This window comes from Macaca nemestrina, chromosome 15 (assembly GCF_043159975.1).
Source record: "Macaca nemestrina isolate mMacNem1 chromosome 15, mMacNem.hap1, whole genome shotgun sequence".
Taxonomy (NCBI): Eukaryota; Metazoa; Chordata; class Mammalia; order Primates; family Cercopithecidae; genus Macaca; species Macaca nemestrina.
In genome coordinates this window covers 105,325,185-105,345,109 of record NC_092139.1, presented here as the reverse complement: position 1 = coordinate 105,345,109, position 19,925 = coordinate 105,325,185, and the positions used below count along the sequence as shown (strand labels likewise).

Here is a 19,925-nt window from a genome sequence, read left to right as displayed (position 1 = left end):
AACAGCAGGGCACGGTGGGGAGAGGACCACCCACTGGCCCTTCCGTGGCCCCAGGGTCTCTGATCCTCCCCGGGCGGTCGTCCTCCCGGCTCCTGGTGGTGGAAGAGGGGCGCATCGGCCCCGCCCGTCCTGGGCGTTTCTCTCCTGGTCTGGCCACATAAAGGAGCGTCGCCTAGCAGGAGAACGCCGCTGAATTTTCCTGGGGGTGGGTAGGTGGCTCTACTCCACGTGCCCCTCTCTGCTCCCGTTTCCTCCCCTACCCACACCCAATAGGCAGAATCCTTCTCTAAAATGCACTTGAGATGTGGATATAATAATCAAAACCTTAAGCAGTTACACATGCCCCACCCAGAGAATGGACCCGAGACCCTCTCCATCCAGGCATTCAGCCAGTTCTTCCCCGGATCCCTCGACCCCTACCCCTCCCGTAGGCCTCCCCCTACCAGCTCCTCTTTTCTGCGGCCCAGTGCTAACCTTGGCTGGATTTCCACGCACAGGGGCTGCCGGGGTGGGAGTGCCAGGGTCATGGCCTCTTTATTTTAACAATGAATCAGAGCGATGCTCGGGAAGTGGAAGGCAGGCCACGCCCCTGACACGCTCGCATAGGCTCTCTCTGGGTGCCTCATTTACATGAAGACTGTGGGACTCTGTGGGACTGGACAAGCCAGAACAAGGGGCGGGGCGGAGGCGGGCGGGGCACGGATACCTCTGAGAGCGGGACTCGCTGCACGTTTAGCCTGGGCAGCCTGCAGCACTCGCCCACTGGGGGTCCCCAGGGAGCCCTAGAGAGGGCTGTCACTGGCGGATCTGGCTCCTTCTGACCTCTTTCCCGTTGGTTCATTCTGGCGACAGTCCGCTGGGCTGGCTTTAGCCACAGACCTTGGACTAGAGTCTTAACCTCTCCGTCATGACAGTTTTCTTACCGCGGGGGCGGAGGTTGCAGTGAGCCGAGATAGCGCTATTGCACTCCAGCCTGGGCGGCAGAGCAAAACTCTGTCTAAAAAAGAAAAAAAAAAAAAAAAAAAATAGCCGGGCGTGGTGGTGTGCGCCTGTAGTCTCAGCTACTCAGAAGGCTGAGGCAGGAGCATCGCTTGAACCCGGGAGGCGGAGGTTGCAGTGAGCCGAGATCACACTATTGCACTCCAGCCTGGGCAACAGAGTGAGACTCTGCCTTTAAAAAAAAAAAAAAAGGTTGTTTCCCATCTTTTTTCCTTTTGGTTGATATTTGGCAACTGCGGTGACTGGGAGGGGAGGAAGAGGGTGAAATTCACTGGACAGGGAGGAAGGTTGCAGCAGGAGTCCAGGAGAGATGGATGCAGTGATGAGATGGGGAAGGTAGACTAGATTCAGACACTTGCAGGCAGGTGAGCTTGGCACTAGGGTCATGGAAATCTTATTTTATTTCGAGAGTTGTTGGGGATTGGCCGGGCGCGGTGGCTCAAGCCTGTAATCCCAGCACTTTGGGAGGCCAAGACGGGCGGATCACGAGGTCAGGAGATCGAGACCATCCTGGCTGACACGGTGAAACCCCGTCTCTACTTTAAAAAATACAAAAAACTAGCCGGGCGAGGTGGCGGCGCCTGTAGTCCCAGCTACTCAGGAGGCTGAGGCAGGAGAATGGCGTGAACCCGGGAGGCGGAGCTTGCAGTGAGCTGAGATCCGGCCACTGCACTCCAGCCTGGGCGGCAGAGCGAGACTCCGTCTCAAAAAAAAAAAAAAAAAAAAAGAGAGTTGTTGGGGATCACCTGGGGATTGGATTCAGACAGAATTGGCTGAGAACCTACATTGACAAAGGCTTGTGCCCAGAGCAGAAACAGAAATGACTAAGATACAACTTCTCACTCAGAAAGCTCGTGATCTGGTTCGAGGGACAAACCAGGATCCACTGTGTTCAGTGTTTACAAGAAGGAAACACCTACTATCATGGGAGGCCAGGTGGAGAAAGGAGGAAGCAGAGAAGGCTTCTCCTAGGAGGTGGCTCAAAGGTGAGGAGAGCGAGAAAGGCTGAGAACAGCCTGCAAACCTCTGAAGGTGTGTGGTGGAGGCCGATGCTAGCTCAGAACAAGGCAGGCATTTCCAGCAGTGCTCACAAGGGAGCAGGCAGTGAGCTGTCCGAGCTCAGGAGGAACCGAAGCTCTTCACCAGAGCCACCTGCAAGCCAAAGGAAGGTCAATGGCTCAAACCTGGGGATGTCAAGGTCGTCAACGCCACTGGGACCTTGGAAAGGATGGAAGCTGAGGGTTATATGATCCTGGAACACCTGCCCCCACAGTTCCTCACCTCACCTCACCCCCCTGGGGAGAGCTCAGGCCACCCCGAAACAGATCCTACCAAAAGAAGTTTTCTTTTAGCAGGCTGAGCCCAGCTTCAGGTAACTATGGCCACAGCTCATCGTTTACCAGCACACGGCCTGACCTCAGTGTGGAAACCGAGGATGGATAAATGTCTGCTGTGACTTAAGCCCCACACAGATGGATCCCCTCATGACAGCCCTTTATATATTTGGCTTCTGTGAAATAATCTGCTGATTGTACCCCAACACCCATTCTCTCCTTTTATTTTTGAGATGGAGTCTTGCTCTTGTCACCCAAGCTGGAGTGCAGTGGCGTGATCTTGGCCCACTGCAACCTCCGCCCCTCGGGTTCAAGCGATTCTCTTGTCTCAGCCTCCCAAGTAGCTGGGATTACAGGCACCCGCCACCACACCTGGGTAATATATATATATATATATATATATATATATATATATATATACATATATTTTTTTTTTTTTTTTTTTTTTTTTTTTTTTTTTGAGACAGAGTCCCGCTCTGTCGCCAGGCTAGAGTGCAGTGGCATGATCTCGGCTCACTGCAACCTCCACCTCCTGGGTTCAAGCAATTCTCTTGCCTCAGCCTCCCGAATAGCTGAGATTACAGGCGCGTGCCACCATGCCCGGCTAATTTTTGTGTTTTTAATGGAGACAGGGTTTCACCATGTTGGCCAGGATGGCCTCGATCTCTTGACCTTGTGATCCACCCGCCTCGGCCTCCCAAAGTGCTGGGATTACAGGTATAAACCACCACGCCCTGCCCCATTCTCCCCTTTCTAACACAATCCCCAATTATCATCTGGGCACTTGGTTTCCCAGAATAGAAGAGTTCCTGGCTGGAAGGGGTGGCTCATGCCTGTAATCCCAGCACTTTGAGAGGCCACAGCAGGTGGATTACCTGAGGTCAAGAGTTCGAGACCAGCCTGGCCAACATGGCAAATACCCGTCTCTACTAAAAACACAAAAATTGGTCAGGCGTGGTGGCGGGTGCCTATAGTCCCAGCTACTTGGGAGGCTGAGGCAGGAGAGTTGCTTGAATCCAGGAAGCAGAGGTTGCAGTGAGCCAAGATCGCATCATTGCACTCCAGCCTAGACGATGAGCAAAACTCCATCTCGAAAAATAAATAAATAGAAGAGTTCCCAGCCTGTCTTGCAGCTAGGAGGTCCCTTGCCTCTGCCTCATGCCTTTGCCTCCTGCCTGGTCAACAGGACACGCCAAGTGCCAATTTTTTTTTTTTGAGATGGAGTTTCACTCTTGTTGCCAAGGCTAGGGTGCAATGGCACGATTCTCGGCTCACTGCAACCTCCACCTCCCAGGTTCAAGCAATTCTCCTGCCTCAGCCTCCCGAGTAGCTGGAATCACAGGTATGCGCCACCACGCCCAGCTAATGTGGTTTTTTTAGTAGAGACAGGGGTTTCTCCATGTTGGTCAGGCTGGTCTCGAACCCCCAACCTCAGGTGATCCACTGGCCTCAGCCTCCCAAAGTGCTGGGATTACAGGCGTGAACCACCGCACCTGGCCCTAGATGTTTTCAAAAGGAGGGGCATGTTCTTTTTCATCCCCTTTTCTTCCTGCTGGCTGAAATGCAGACATGTTGGCCGCAGCTCAAGCAGCCACCTTGTGCTGTGAGGCAAGGGCCATATGTTGAAAATGGCACACAGCATAGAGTTAGAAACCCAGCATCCCAACCTCCAACCTTCGCAGCTCCAGGCTGGGAACCTCCCATCTTTGTTAACCTGGGAACTCTTACACAAGCCAGTTGTTTTTCAATTTTGTTTTAGAGCATATGCAGCTAAACCTAACTCTTCTTCGTAAATCTCCCAGAGGCCCAACTCTGGAGAGCAATAGGAGGCAGGAGCTCAGATGCCGCCACAGCACGGTGAGGGGCTCCTGGAGAAAAGACAAGTTCTCCAGAGGGCTCTGAATCCACCACCCCGATCCTAGAATTGGTCAAATCACTGTGACTCAACTTTCCTGGTCTGCTGGAAGAACTGAAGACACACACGGAAAGGAGTGGCTAAGAATTTAATACTGGTAAACACTATAAATTGTAAATGTAAGTTGTAAATGACCTTGTCACTGGAGAGGGGAGAATGAACTGGAGTCAGACGTCCCAGCAGCAGCAGCAGCAGCAGCGGTGACATGCAGTAGACACAGCCAGAGAGCAACAGGCGCTTTGGGAAGTGGTTCATGCACGTGGTCTTATTTTAGTCTCAGGGCAGCCCTAAGAGGTAGGTACCTTATGTCATCTTACACATGAGGAAACACACCAGAGAGGTCAGCACCGCAAGAAGCTCATGCAGCGACCAAGCAGCAGAGCCTGGATTCAAACCTGAGCCCTGCTGTGTGCAAGAACCCCTGGGACTAGGCTGTTCCTGCTCACAGCAGGCTGAGCACCAGGGCCACCTGGAGGGCCCATAATAGGCACCACTCTGCCCAGGCACGAGGCAGCCAAGTAGCACATGCCACCCAGGGAGGACAACGAAAAGGTGGCAGGGAGAGCAGGTGGGCGGAGCCAGAAGGCCAGGCCAAGGTGCTCAGCACAGTCCCTGAGGTGCCTTCGCCATAGCCGGTGCAGCCCTCAGACTCCCACCAGCCTTCATGAGTGGGTTTTGATGGTGACATGGGAGAGGGCCTGCCCACTCCCAGGTACAGCATAACTGAGCCACAGTCACTTAGCCTGCCCCACTGCAAGCCCTGGCTGCTGGCTGTGGAGAGAGGACAGCCCTGCAGACCCTGCCTCACTGCTCCCCCCGCTCCAGGAGCTCCCGCATCACGGTGCGTAGAGCCCGCAGTCCTGTCGCAGGTGCCCCTCACCACACTGTCCTGTCATCCTGACTCCATAGTCCATGGTCGTTGGCAAGCCCTGGGAACACAGCTCACTCCCCTTTGTGGTCCTAGTGTTTAGGACCCAACATAGCTCCTCTAACCAAGGCACAACCTGAAATTCTTTCCCTCCTGCCCAGGACTGACAAGCCGGGACAAACAAGGGACAAGGTTTCCATCCACTCACCCATCCGGAAGGAGTGTGAAGACATGGCCCCTTGTTGAGTTCTAGCTGGCACCCACAGGGTCTTCTCTAGAGGGGCCACTTGTGTGCAAGTCAAGATGTAACTGCTTTATTTTTTCATTTTTTTTGAGACAGGGTCAAACTCTGTCGCCCAGGCTGGAGTGCAATGGCATGATCTCAGCTCACTGCAGCCCCCACCTCCAGGGTTCAAGCGATTCTCCAACCTCAGCCTCCCGAGTAGCTGGGATTACACACGTGTGCCACCACACCCGGCTAATTTTTGTATTTTTAGTAGAGACAGGGTTTCACCATGTTGGCCAGGCTGGTCTCGATCTCCTGACCTTAAGTGATTTGCCCGCCTCGGCCTCGCAAAGTGCTGAGAGTACAGGCGTGAGCCACTGAGCCGGGCTGCAATTGCTTTAAAAAGAATTAATTAATCCTTCCATGTTAGGCCCCGCCTGGGAGATACTGGAAGTCTGGGGACGCTGCCCCAGTGTGGTGATGGGGAATGACCTGGGACTCGACTGCTTCTACCACTTCAGTGTCAGCTGAGGAGACTCCTGGGGCCCAGGACAAGGCACAGGCACAGAGGCTCTTCGGTGAAGGGCATGGGGGGCACTGCTCCCCCACTGGCCTCAGAAGCCTGCTTTTCAGAGCAGCAGGTGGGCTCTGGATTCTAGCAATGGACACACGGATCCTTAACCCTGGTTAGTATCTTAACACAGGGAGAGCTATACAAAAAACTAGCCGGGCGTGGTGGTGGGCACCTGTAGTCCCACCTACTCAGGAGGCTGAGGCAGGAGAATGGTGGAACCCGGTAGGTGGATCTTGCAGTGAGCTGAGATCAAGCCACTGTACTCCAGCCTGGGCCACAGAGCGACACTCCGTTTCAATAAATAAATAAATAAATAAATAAATAAATAAATAAATAAAACACAGGGAGAACTGGACTTTATTGTAGCCACAGGGCAAACTGCTGGAGACAGACCCATGGGCCCCGACCATTTCCACCACCCCAGAAACCTGCCGTGTGCGTGGTATCACGGACAAACAAATCACAAGCACACAACTCTCTGATGAGTTCCAGAAATCTGATGAGTGCCAGGTGGGGTGCACATTTGGGAAGATGCCCCAGCGTGGCTCTGAAGGCTCTTCCTGGGGGAGGCCTGCTCTCCGCTGCCTGCTCCTTCTGGAATTCAAACCCCAGGCAAAGGCAGCTGGCCCCAGGCCAGATAGGTCCTGGCTTCCCAACCTTGAGCTGTGCAGTCATTACCTAGGTGCAGGCTGGGCTACAGGGACAGCCAAGCTGAGAAAGGACAGGTCCTCGAAGCCTAGGCTGGGGCACTGCTTGGTTCTTGGTCTCACTCCCCGCTGTGCCGTGCTTTGCCTGTCAGACGGCGGCGCTGGGCCTTGCTGGTACGAGTGGCCCTTGGGGGCTTCTTGGAGTCCTGGGTCCGTTGGGGATGTTTCCTCTTGACCTTTTTGCGGCTGTGTGCATGCAGTGAGGCTGTGAGAGAGGAGATCCTGGGGATGGGCAGAAAGCCTCAGTTTAAGACTGCGTTGTGGAGTGACTCACCACCTGGCTCATGGAGGGGATGTCAGGACAGGTTGCAAATGCCAGGACCACCAAGTTCATGCCAGAGTTGGCCTGCTCTACCTCCAGAGTGCTTGCCAGCAACTCAACTCAGAGAGACAGGCCCTTCACCCAGGCAGAAAGGCATCGGAGGTCAGACACTCTCAGGGGTGGGTGGGACAGGATGGGGCAATGAGGAGAGGCTGAGGATCACTGGACAGGCAAAGCAAAGGGCTGCTCCGGGCCCTACACCTGCTCCACACCACCCCTAAGAGCCAGGTCACTACTGCCAGCCAGGAGGGGTGGGACCGGGAAGGCAGCAGGCCAAGACTCACCGCTGAGAGAGCAGGGGGTCTCTGGACTTCCTGGGCAAGGCTTTGGTTGGCTTCTCCATGGATGACGCCGCCTCCTCAGACCCGTCTCCAGACCCTCCCTAAAGAAGCACAAGACAGGTAGCAGTAGCTCGGGGGGCCTGGGCTGGACACCCCGAGCCACCATGGCTCTGGCAAGTGCATCATAGGCCTGGAAGGGGACTAAAGAAGGCCTCGGATGGAAGAACAGTCTATCTGTCCTAAAGCAAGGATTACACAGGGGAAGGCCTGTTTCCAAACCCTCTCCTGCCCCTAGAAGCTTCCAGTACGTACTTAAACATTCAGGAATGAAAATCCTAGCAAAATGGGGACAAGACTTGTCTTTGTATCAGACCTTGCAGAAGAATGAGCGTAAAATGAAAGACTGGTGTGAGATCAGTATGGTTTGGTTTTGTTTTGTTTTTTGAGATGGAGTCTCGCTCTGTCACCCAGGCTGGAGTGCAGTGGTGCGATCTTGGCTCACTGCAACCTCCACCTCCTAAGTTCAAGCGATTCTCCTGCCTCAGCCTCCCAAATAGCTGGGATTACAGGCGCACGCCACCACGCCTGGCTAATTTTTTTTTTGAGACGGAGTTTCGCTCTTTTTGCCCAGGCTGGAGTGTAATGGCGCAATCTTGGCTCACCACAACCTCTGCCTCCCGGGTTCAAGCTATTCTCCTGCCTCAGCCTCCCGAGTAGCTAGGATTACAGGCATGTGCCACCACATCCAGCTAATTTTGTATTTTTAGGAGAAACGGGGTTTCTCCATGTTGGTCAGGCTGGTCTCGAACTCCTGACCTCAGGTGATCCGCCTGCATTGGCCTCTCAAAGTGCTGAGATTACAGGCATGAGCCACTGCACCTGGCCCCCTGGCTAATTTGTATACTTTTAGTAGAGATGGGATTTCACTATGTTGGCCAGGCTGGTCTCAAACTCCTGACCTCAGGTGATACACCCACCTTGGCCTCCCAAAATGCTGGGATTACAGGCGTGAGCCACCGTGCCCAGCCCCAAGATCAGTATGGATGTGATGGGGAGTGGCTCCAGGACTTAAGGACACGATAACCCATTCAAGGAAATATGTTTTATATCATAACTGTGTGCATATATGTCCATAAATTCTTAGGCAAACCCAGATACAACTGCAATGGAAACAGCTGTCTCATGAAATAATATTTAACATGATACTTTCAGATATTTTCAATTACATTATTTTTTTTTTATGCTGGTTGCAACCTACTCATGATTCACCACCTACAGGTTGAAAACCCACTTAGTGCACACAGACGTGCCAGGGCTGCAAATCGCACAATGGGAACGATCACAACAAACAGCTACCTTTTGTGAAGCTTACAACAGGGCTGGGCGCTGCGCCAAGTGACTCACACAGATTAACAACTTTTATCCTCACACCAATCCCACAAGGCAGGTGCCACCATCAGCAACCCCCAGTTCACTGATGGAGAAAGGGAAGCAGGCAAGGTGAAGGAGCCTGCCCAAGTTCCTGAGCTGCTCAGCAGTGGGGCTGGCCTCTGCAGCACCCCAGAAGCAGGGAATGAAGGGTCCAAAGGGAAGGAGCCCCTGCAGTGGGGTACCCACAACATGGGCCAGCACTGAGCAACCCTGAGAAGCCAGTCTGCCCCCACACTGCTTCTTCCCAGCGCTGAGACTGGGACCTACCTCAGGTGGGGTCAGCCCGAGCAGCCGGGCCCCTGAGAGGTCCAGGTCACTGATGGTGGTCACGGTGACTGTGTGGTTGGGGTGGTCATACTGCACCGACTCCGTCTTTGCTGTCACCAACCGGTCCAGCTCATCTGCCTCCTCTGTGGGGGTGGACACAGACCTGGCGTCAGCCAGGGGAACGAGAGACCAGGCTCCAGCCTCCCTCCCTCCCGGGAGTGCAATGCCTCCTCTACTCTGTGGATGTGGAGCGCATCCACAAGGTCACTGGCTGTAGAGCCTAGTCTGCGGATGCATGTTGTGAATGATCCTGTTTCCTTCGTGCTCTAGCTGGTTCCCATGTCAGACAAACCCTCTATGACAGCTACAGCTGTCCCTCCCCTCCGCCCCTAGTCCTTTCCATCCTCAAAAACTGGGTTCTCTGCTCATGCTTGGTTAACCATGGGGTTTGGGCCTCCTTCTCCTGGTCTCTGTTCCATTTGCACTTAGAGGTGCTTAGGACAACCCCTGGCCCCAGGGTACCCCCCAAGATCCCTAGGGCCAAGGAGGTCAGCTTCTATCCCTTCCACCCACCAGGCCCGTCAGCTGTTCTCCAGGTCAGGCCAAGCAAGTCACTTACCCAGCGCCTCTTCTCTCTCTGCCAGCATCTTCAAGTATTCCTGGTGGCGCTGAAACCACGTGGGCAGGGAACACAGTGAGTATGGCCTCTTAGTCCAACCTCAGGCCAGGGTATTATTAATCACCCCCAAGGTGAGTGAGACCATGATCCCTACTGCAAGATCAGGAGGAGACTCCATCTTCCATCGTTCCCAGACCCAGGCCCACGGAGTCTCCACCTGTATAAGCTGTTCCCCAGTCCTGCCCACGCACACGCCGCCCCATGCCTGCAGCTGCCTCTATTAGGGAAATCCAGGGCTACAAGTGCCCTAAGAATCAAAGACCCCCTCCCACCTTCCCCCTGCACACCTCCTCCCGAAGCTTCCTCTGCTCCTCTTTTAGCCGCTGCTTAATCTCCTCAATGGCTGCCTTCTTCCGCTCGACCTTCCGCTTGTGGAAGCCTGTCAGGTACTCCCTACAGGAAGGAAGCCGGAAGAGACAAGGAGAGAAGGGCTCACTCTAGGAGAAAAACGGCTAATGCCGCGCTCGCTACGTGCTAGGCACCATTCCAAAAATGTACAAGTATTAGCTCATTTAACCTTCGCAACAATGGCCAGGCATGGTGGCTCATGCCTGTAATCCCAGCACTTTGGAAGGTCGAGGTGGGCGGATCACTTGAGGCCAGGAGTTCAAGACCATCCTGGCAAACATGGTGAAACCCCATGTCTACTAAAAACACAAAAATTAGTTGGTGTGGTGGCGCATGCCTGTAGTCCCAGCTACTCGGGAGGCTGAGTGGGGAGAATTGCTTGAGCCTGGGAGGCAGAGGTTGCAGTGAGTGGAGATCAGGCCACTACACTCCAGCCTAGATGACACAGCTAGACTTTGTCTCAAAAACAAACAGCCGGGAGCGGTGGCTCAAGCCTGTAATGCCAACACTTTGGGAGGCCGAGACGGGTGGATCACGAGGTCAGGAGATCGAGACCATCCTGGCTAACACGATGAAACCCCGTCTCTACTAAAAAAAATATAAAAAACTAGCCGGGCGAGGTGGCGGGCGCCTGTAGTCCCAGCTACTCAGGAGGCTGAGGCAGGAGAATGGCGTGAACCTGGGAGGCGGAGCTTGCAGTGAGCTGAGATCTGGCCACTGCACTCCAGGCTGGGCGACAGAGCGAAACTCCGTCTCAAAAAAACAAAAACAAAAACAAACAAACAAAAATCCCTCACAACAACCTGTGCAGTGGGTAGCAATCTCCATTTTACAGATGGGGACGCTGAGGCACAGAGTCTAGGTTACTTGCCCAAGTTTAAAGAAAAGATACATTTAGGCCGGGCGCGGTGGCTCAAGCCTGTAATCCCAGCACTTTGGGAGGCCGAGACGGGCGGATCACAAGGTCAGGAGATCGAGACCATCCTGGCTAACCCGGTGAAACCCCATCTCTACTAAAAAATACAAAAAACTAGCCGGGCGAGGTGGCGGGCGCCTGTAGTCCCAGCTACTGGGGAGGCTGAGGCAGGAGAATGGCGTAAACCCGGGAGGCGGAGCTTGCAGTGAGCTGAGATCCGGCCACTGCACTCCAGCCTGGGCGACAGAGCGAGACTCCGTCTCAAAAAAAAAAAAAAAGAAAAAGAAAAGATACATTTAGGAAAATAAAGGAGATACTGCCCCTTTCCACTCAATACTCTCCAGGGATCTCAGGTTCAGGGAACAGGGCCAGGTGCGGGGGCACACACAGTACATGGGGTAACCCCTTCCACACCGGCAAACCTCATTACTCTCTCAACAGGGCTTTCAGGCCACCCTCATCCAGACCTTTAGAAACCCTGCACTGGACCAACACCATGTCTCCAAGACACCTGACCCTGAACTCGCCTGTAGGGCCTGTTGATGCACGCTAGGAGTTTCCTGACGATGCCCAGCATTTCCCACCCTCTCTCCCTCGGTCTGATCTCAGCCCCTTCTCATCTCCGCAGTGCCAGCTGCTCTCTTCCCATTTTGTCCCACAGTCCAGCACTGGGCTTTTCGCTGACCCGCTACCATGTGCCATTTATTTGTCTGGCCGGACGCTGAGGCTCAAGGGTTCACTTTCCTGATACGGGACCTAGCACACCAAAGGAGCCCAATAAATGTCTGGAGAGCGAATGAATGAACTTAGGCCACTCTCATTTCATTGACTCATCATTCGCCAGCCACAGCTGGGCGCCTACTGTGTGCCGGGCCGATGGACTGGGCTGGGCTAGGGTGGTCGAAGCCACTCCTCTGAGACCCGAGCTGCCGGCTGTCTGGCGGCGCAGAAAACACTAGGCGAGGTGGGGAGACCGAGAAGGGAGAAGCGGGAACGGGAGCTGGGAGGCCGAGAGGGGTTCTCTAGCCACGCCAGGGGGCGGGGCCGGAAGAGCCCTCCGCGGGAGCGTGCTCGGCCCCAGACCTGGCCTTGGCCGCGAAAAACAGCTCGAGGGGAGTCCGGTCCGGCTTTGCCACTCACCGCCTCTTCTCCTCGTCGAAGCTGAGAACGAGCCTGGGCCGCCGGTCGTCACCATCTCTCCTCTTCTTCTTGTTGCGGCCCATACCGGTGAGGCGCACGACTTCCTCTCCCTGGAGACACTTCCGGGTGTAGCGTACTCATCCTCCCGGGTGTAGCGTACTCTTCCTTCCAGGCGCACACCTCAGCGTCCCTCCGCAGTTCCGTCCGCCAGGCCCCGCCTTTTAAAGGGACTTCCCAGCTCGTTTTCTTCCCTCTTCTCACGCATGAAGCGCTGCTCTCTGACCTCTCCATGACTCCCAGTTCCAGCCCCTCCCCAGAGTCGCTTCAGTGAGAGCGAGGTCCCCTGGACCCGATTGCCTAGGACTGTGCCTGGCACACACTCAATATGGAGTTACTCGTGAATGGCCAAAAATTTCTGTACTGTCAGGCCTCTGAGCCCAAGCCAAGCCATCGCATCCCCCGTGACTTGCACATATACGCCCAGATGGCCTGAAGTAACTGAAGAATCACAAAAGAAGTGCAAATGCCCTGCCTCGCCTTATCTGATGACATTCCACCACAAAAGAAGTGAAAACCGCTGGCTCTAGCCTTAAGCGATGATATTATCTTGTGAAGTTCCTTTTCCTGGCTCATCCTGGCTCAAAAAGCTCCCCCACTGAGCACCTTGTGACCCCCACTCCTGCCGGCCAGAGAAGAACCCCCTTTTGACTGTAATTTTCCTTTACCTACCCAAATCCTATAAAACGGTCCCGCCCTTATCTCCCTTCGCTGACTCTCTTTTCGGACTCAGCCTGCCTGCACCCAGGTGAAATAAGCAGCCATGTTGCTCACACAAAGCCTGTTTGGTGGTCTCTTCACACTGACGCGCATGACACTAACCCTACTTTGGATTTTTTTTTCTTTAATTTATTATTATTACTTTTGAGGTGAAGTCTTGCTCTGTCATCCAGGCTGGAGTGCAGTGGCGCGATGTTGGTTCATTGCAACCCCTGCCTCCCAGGTTCAAGCAATTCTCCGCCTCAGCCTCCTGAGTAACTGGGATTACAGGCGTGCGCCACCATACCCTGCTAATTTTTGCATTTTTAGTAAAGATAAGTTTTCACCATGTTGACCAGGCTGCTTGAACTCCTGACCGCAAGTAATCCTCCCATCTCAGTCTCCCAAAGTGCGTACTCATCCTCCCGGGTGTAACGTGTGAGCCACGGTGCCGGCCCCTACTTTAGATTCTGATGTCAACTCGTTGGTAGTCTCCAAGAGGGAGCCAAACTGCCTGGATTTGTATACTGGCACCCCACCTACAGCTGTGTGGTCTAAGACCAATGGCCTTCACAGTGCCTCACCGTATTTGTAAAATGAGGGATAGTAGCTTCATAGGGTTGTTGTAGACAGTGGTTCTCAAGCTTTGGCATACATCAGAATCCCCTAGAGGGCTTGCTAAAACCTGGATCGCTGGGCCTCACTCAGGAGTTTCTGATCCAGTAGAAGTTTCTGAGTGGATTTCCAGTTCTAGCAAGTTCTCAGGTGATGCTAATGCTGCTAATCCGTGGACCAAACTTTGACAGCTGTGATTATGAGGAAGTGAGTTATGTCAAGTTTGTATAACATAAGGCATGCATACACGTGTTTTCTGCACAAGCCATCTTCCCTCTTTGTGCCTCACTTTGCCCAAAGGTGGAATGAGTGTGTAATAACATCCTCAACTGATAATGGAGGGCATGGGTGTGAAAGATTGTAGTGAAACAACACCTGAAGGGGATTTTTAATCACTTGGATTGTGTGCCAGAATCCTTCATCCACTTTTTTCACTTTTTTTTTTTTTTTTTTTTTGAGACGGAGTCTCACTCTGTAGCCCAGGCTGGAGTGCAGTGGCCGGATCTCAGCTCACTGCAAGCTCCGCCTCCCGGGTTCACGCCATTCTCCGGCCTCAGCCTCCCAGGTAGCTGGGACTACAGGCGCCCGCCACCTCGCCCGGCTAGTTTTTTTTTTTTGTATTTCTTAGTAGAGACGGGGTTTCACCATGTTAGCCAGGATGGTCTCGATCTCCTGACCTCGTGATCCGCCCGTCTCGGCCTCCCAAAGTGCTGGGATTACAGGCTTGAGCCACCACGCCCGGCCTTTTTTTTTTTTTTTTTTTTTTTTTTTTTTTTTTTTTTTTGAGACGGAGTCTCGCTCTGTCGCCCAGGCTGGAGTGCAGTGGCTGGATCTCAGCTCACTGCAAGCTCCGCTTCCCGGGTTTACGCCATTCTCCTGCCTCAGCCTCCCGAGTAGCTGGGACTACAGGCGCCCGCCACCTCGCCCGGCTAGTTTTTTTGTATTTTTAGTAGAGACGGGGTTTCACCGTGTTAGCCAGGATGGTCTCGATCTCCTGACCTTGTGATCCGCCCATCTCGGCCTCCCAAAGTGCTGGGATTACAGGCTTGAGCCACCGCGCCCGGCCTTTTTTTTTTTTTTTTTTTTGAGACAGAGTTTCGCTCTTGTCACCCAGGCTGGAGTGCAGTGTCGTGACTTCGGCTCACTGCAATCTCCACCCCCCAGGTTCAAGCGACTCTCCTGCCTCAGCCTTCTGAGTAGCTAGGATTACTGGCACCTGCCATCACGGCCAGCTAATCTTTGTATCCTGACTGAGTTTTGGAAGGAGGCAGGCAATAAGTACAGCACTCTAGAATGCTGAATTCATTCCATACAGCTCCTCTGCTTGGGGGAAATCTATGTGGGATCCTGCGAGGAAGTTACCCTTAAACTGCAGGCCTGGCCTTTCAGTTCCTGTGGCCCAGAGCACCGCAGGGGGCTCCCTTAGGGTGCTGGACTGCACCTCTGACCAGCTGCTTCTGCCCCTTAGTGGCAGTGCCTTAAGGCTACCCTTGGCACCCTCCTGGGTAGAGGCATAACCCTGGCTGAAGGTGCCCAGAGAGTCACCTTCTGCAGCTGCTCTGTCTCCTCCCAGTCCCAGGCTTCGACCTGCTTGGTTTACCAGGGCTCCACTCCCACCCACAGTGGTTGGAGATGAAAAGTGAAGGCTCAGGCTGGGCGTGGTGGCTCACACCTGTAATCCTGGCACTTTGGGAGGCTGAGGCAGGCAGATCACGAGGTGAAGAGATGGAGACCATCCTGGCCAACATGGTAAAACCCCATGTCTACCAAAAATACAAAAATTAGCTGGGCGTGGTGGCACGCGCCTGTAGTCCCAGCTACTTGGGAGGCTGAGGCAGGAGAATCACTTGAACCCAGGAGGTGGAGGTTGCAGTGAGCTGAGATTGTGCCACTGCACTCCAGCCTAGCGACAGACAGTAGGGCAACATAGTAAAACCCTGTCTCTACAAAAAATTAAAAATTAGCCAGGCCTAGTGACACACTCCTATAGTCCAGTGACTTGGGAGGCTAAGGTAGGAGGATCACTCAAGCCCAGAAGTTTGAGGCTGCATTGAGCTGTGATCATGCCATTGCATTCCAGCCTGGACAATGCAGTGAGACCCCATCTCTGGAAAAAACAAAAAACAAAAAACAGGCCAGGTGTAGTGGCTCCTGCCTGTAATCTTAGCATTTTGGGAGGCCAAGGCGGGCGGATCAGTTGAGGTTCGGAGTTCGAGACCAGCCTGACCAACATGATGAAACCCCATCTCTACTAAAAATATGACAATTAGCCGTACGTGGTGGTGCATGCCTATAATCCCAGCGACTCGAGAGGCTGAGGCAGGAGAATCACTTGAACCCAGGAGACAGGGGTTGCAGTGAGCCGAGATCCTGCCACTTCACAACAGCCTGGTCAAAAGAGCAAAATTCCGTCTCAAAATGAAAAACAAAAACAAGAAGTGATGATAAACTTAATGAGGAAAAAGAGTAACAAGAGCAGCTGACATTTATTTAGCTCTTTACTCTCTTTAGATTGTTTATTTTATTATTTATTTACTTATAGAGATGAGGGTCTCACTATGTTGCCCAAGCTGGTCTCAAACTCCTGGGATCAAGTGATCCTCCCTATTCAGCTTCATGAGTAGCTAGAACCACAGGTGCCCACCACTGTGCCTGGCTTATGATGATCTCTTTTGAGGTACAATCCACATTTTACTGAGGAGGAAACTGAGGCTCAGAGAGGTGCAGTCACTTGTCCGAGGTCACACAGGCAAGAACAGGTTCTGAGGGTGGGGAGCAGGTGGCCTAAGGGCAGAGGTTGACTTAACTTATCTGGACCCAGTTTCCTAGGCCCTCGGGACACACAGAACTTTAAAAGGGGTGAAGACAGCCGACACTCACCAAACTCGTATTGCATGCCAGGCACCATGCATTTCTATACATCACCTCAGCTAATCTTTTTTCTTTTTTTTTTTTTAGAGAGTCTCGCTCTGTCGCCCAGGCTGGAATGCAGTGGCGTGATCTCGGTTCACTGCAACCTCCTCTTCCCAGGATCAAGTGATTTTCCTGCCTCAGCCTCCCCGGTAGCTGGGACCACAGGCATGCACCACCATGCCCGGCTAATTTTTGTATTTTTAGTAAACACAGGGTTTCACTTGTTGGCCAGGCTGGTCTCGAACGCCCGACCTCAAATGAACCTCCTGCCTTGGCCTCCCAAAGTGCTGGGATTACAGGTGTCGGCCACCGCACCCAGTCAACACTAGTGCAGTCTTTTTCTTTTTTTTTTTTTTTGAGACGGAGTCTCGCTCTGTCACCCAGGCTGGAGTGCAACGGCACAATATCAGCTCACCGCAACCTCTGCCTCCTGGGCTCAAGCAATTCTCCTGCCTCAGCCTCCCAAGTAGGTAGGATTTACAGGCATGTACCACCATGCCCGGCTAATTTTTTGTATTTTTGGTGGAGACGGGGTTTCTCCATGTTGGTCAGGCTGGTCTCGAACTCCCGACCTCAGGTGATTCACACACCTCGGCCTCCCAAAGTGCTGGGATTACAGACGTGAGCCACTGTGCCTGGCCTAATTCTTGTATTTTTAGTAGAGACGGGGTTTTGTCATGTTGCCCAGGCTGGTCTCAAACTCCTGATCTCAGGTCATCCACCCACCTCGGCCTCCCAAAGTGTTGGGATTACAGGCGTGAGCCACCACACCTGTTTTTTTTTCTTTTTCTTTTTCTTTTTTCTTTTTTTGAGACGGAGTCTTGCTCTGTGGCCTGAGAGCAGTGGCACGATCTCGGCTCACTGCAACCTCCACTTCCCGGGTTCAAGTGATTCTCCTGCCTCAACCTCCTGAATAGCTGGGACTACAGGCGCCCCCCACCACGCCCAGCTAATTTTTGTATTTTTTAGTAGAGATGGGGTTTTGCCATATTAGCCAGGCTGGTCTCGAACTCCTGACCTTGTGATCCACCCACCTCAGCCTCCCAAAGTGCTGGTGTGAGCCAGCATGCCTGGCCAACTAGTGCAGTCTTAACAAAGTTTGCCAGATGAGGAAACTGAGGTTCAGAGACGTTGAATAACTGGTTCAAGGGCACACAGCCACAGAGCTGGGGTTTAAACACAGGTCTGTCTGACGCCAAGCTGGGTTTCCTTCCTCCACACCCAGTGGCCTCTCTTACCTGTCCCAGGACTTTCCTCTGCCCAGTTGTGGCCCCAGTCCTAGTGTCTTGTGAGTGTCAGCCAGTGTAGGGGAGAATCAGTGTGGGTGAACTGAGGACCAGGCAGGGCAGCCTAGGGGACGTGTTCTCCAATGTCCAGCAGAGGGCGCTCCATCTGCAGCCAGGCTTCCGAAGCTGTTTCTGGGTGGCCACCTGGGAGCCCCAGGAGAGCCTGGAGATTGGGTGTGGCTCATGGGAGTTCTCAGCCTGTGTGTTCCATCCTCTTTGACCTCTCATAGAGAGGTGCGTGTCCCCAGCTCCCACCTAGGTCCCAGGGTACCCACTGAGATGGGAATCATCCACCCAAGATGGGTCTCATTTTATGGATGAGGAAACTGAGGCTGGGTGTATAAGAGACCTAGTCACAGCTGGTGCCAGTTGCCCTAGAAAGGGAGATTTGCCAAGCTCCCCACCCCCCAACCCACACACCATGCCTCAGGAGACTGTGCCTTGGGGCTATGGGGGAGCCCAGTGATGATTCTAACCTTCTGTACCTTGGCTCAGTTCCTGCAGCTGTTTCCCAGGGAGGTAGGGGCCCTGGGAAGATGTGACTGCAGCAGCAGGCAGGAAGGAAAAGGTGCAGGGAAGTGTTCAGTGTGCAGGGCACCCCAGCTGTCCACTCAGGCCCCATCAGTTGTGATGGGTGGGTGCATGGGATTGGGTTAAGCATTACCCTCCAAGGTAACAGCCTGGGCTGGTCTTAGAGGAGACATCATCTTTGGAAACCAGGAGAACAGGTTCATGGAGACCTCATCTCAGGTTGGGTGAGTCACCCCTACTCTGTCCCCTGAGGAGGAGGCTGCGGGAGTCTGGAGGCTGGGCCTCATATTGGCTGGCTTTTACCTCTTGGTTCTCTGCAGGGGCTGATGGAGCCCCCAACCCCAGCTCCTCCTACCACAGAAACAGGGGCTGGCAATGGGGTGCCAGGGTCATCACCTACTTTCCCATTGTTGGGGTGGGGGCATCTGCCCAGGAATGAGAGCCGGCAGCTTCCAGACTAGTCCTTTGGTTGCCCATACACTCTAGCTAAGTGGGGTGCATGGCCCAAGCCCACAGACAGGATCCCTGGGGAGCTCCGCAGGCTCAGCTGGGCCTGGTACAGACCTGGGAGTCATTTCATCTATCAGAGCCCATTTCTTCACCTTCAGATTGGAGTAATAGCACTTCAAAAGTGGTGCAGGGAGCTGGGTGCAGTGACGCACACCTGTGGTCCCAGCTATTCAGAAGGCTGAGGCAGGATTGCCTGACCCCAGGACTTTGAGGCTGCAGTATGCAACCACTGCACTCCAGCCTGGTTAACATAGCAAGACCCCATCTCTTTTTTTTTTTTTTTTTTTTTTTTTTGAGACGGACTCTCGCTCTGTCGCCGGGGCTGGAGCGCAGTGGCCGGATCTCAGCTCACTGCAAGCTCCGCCTCCCGGGTTTACGCCATTCTCCTGCCTCAGCCTCCTGTGTAGCTGGGACTACAGGCGCCCGCCACCTCGTCCGGCTATTTTTTTGTATTTTTTTTAGTAGAGACGGGGTTTCACCGTGTTCGCCAGGATGGTCTCGATCTCCTGACCTCGTGATCCGCCCGTCTCGGCCTCCCAAAGTGCTGGGATTACAGGCTTGAGCCACCGCGCCCGGCCCCCATCTCTTTTAAAAAAAAAAAAAAAAGGCTGTGCACGAGGTATGGGAAACCACCAACCACTGAGTATTTGCCATATGCAGGTGTTGAACTTGGCTTCTTTCATGCAACACCTCATTTAATCTCCACTCGATCTCAGCCAGAAGGCCAAGAAGCGACTGATCTTTGGAACAACTCTTTGATAGGCTGTTTGCATTATCCCCCTTGTTATAAAGGAGTAAGCTGAGGCTCACAGAGGTCAGTTAACATGCACAAGGCCACACAGCTGGCAGCCCCATGTTGTCTTGACTCCACATCTCTACCTCATGAAGGCAAATGAGGGGTCTCGTATTCTTCCCTCCACCTCTCTGTCTTCTGTCCCGTCACCACACATGAAGTGGTCTGTCCTTGCCTGTTTCCCCCTTGATGTCATTTACACAACATCCTTTGAGCATCTGCTGTGTTCTAGGGCCCACTAGGCTAAAAGCAGTTTCAGGGCAGGGACTGATTTTTATTCAGTGGTCACTGACCCTCCTACTGTGTGTCAGACTCTCTGTGCTTGCTCTGGGGGACCCAGCGGAAGACATCATTGGAACTGAGGAGGTACCCGTGGACAAAGCAAATGGAAGTGAAGGAAGGGGGCAGGCCTGGAGGTGGGGGACCCCTCTCTCTCTCTCTCTCTCTCTCACACACACACACACACACACACATGCGTGCGCACACACAAACACATACACACACATGAGGCTGG

The 19,925-nt window shown here is 53.5% G+C and overlaps 1 protein-coding gene across 1 annotated transcript; it reads right to left on the bottom strand.

Moving 5' to 3' along the window:
- Positions 1-6,255: 6,255 nt before the first annotated feature.
- On the bottom strand, positions 6,256-12,169 carry LOC105464475 (nucleolar protein 12). The gene is made up of 6 exons (XM_011712423.3): positions 12,008-12,169; positions 9,891-9,996; positions 9,544-9,592; positions 8,925-9,067; positions 7,230-7,327; positions 6,256-6,845 (listed from the first exon to the last, which is right to left on the bottom strand). Exons 1-6 carry the CDS (start codon positions 12,088-12,090, stop codon positions 6,683-6,685), a joined length of 642 nt encoding a protein of 213 aa, XP_011710725.1. The 5' UTR covers positions 12,091-12,169; the 3' UTR covers positions 6,256-6,682.
- Positions 12,170-19,925: the final 7,756 nt, after the last annotated feature.

Bases quoted from the DNA above. Each gene is read 5' to 3' on its own strand.
- LOC105464475 (XM_011712423.3), bottom strand. From the start codon at position 12,090: ATGGGCCGCAACAAGAAGAAGAGGAGAGATGGTGACGACCGGCGGCCC. The intron at 9,997-12,007 runs GTGAGTGGCAAA...TCCTTCCTGTAG, and splicing joins TTCGACGAGGAGAAGAGGCG to GGAGTACCTGACAGGCTTCC. The intron at 9,068-9,543 runs GTAAGTGACTTG...CCACCCCCACAG, and splicing joins AGAGAGAGAAGAGGCGCTGG to AGGAGGCAGATGAGCTGGAC.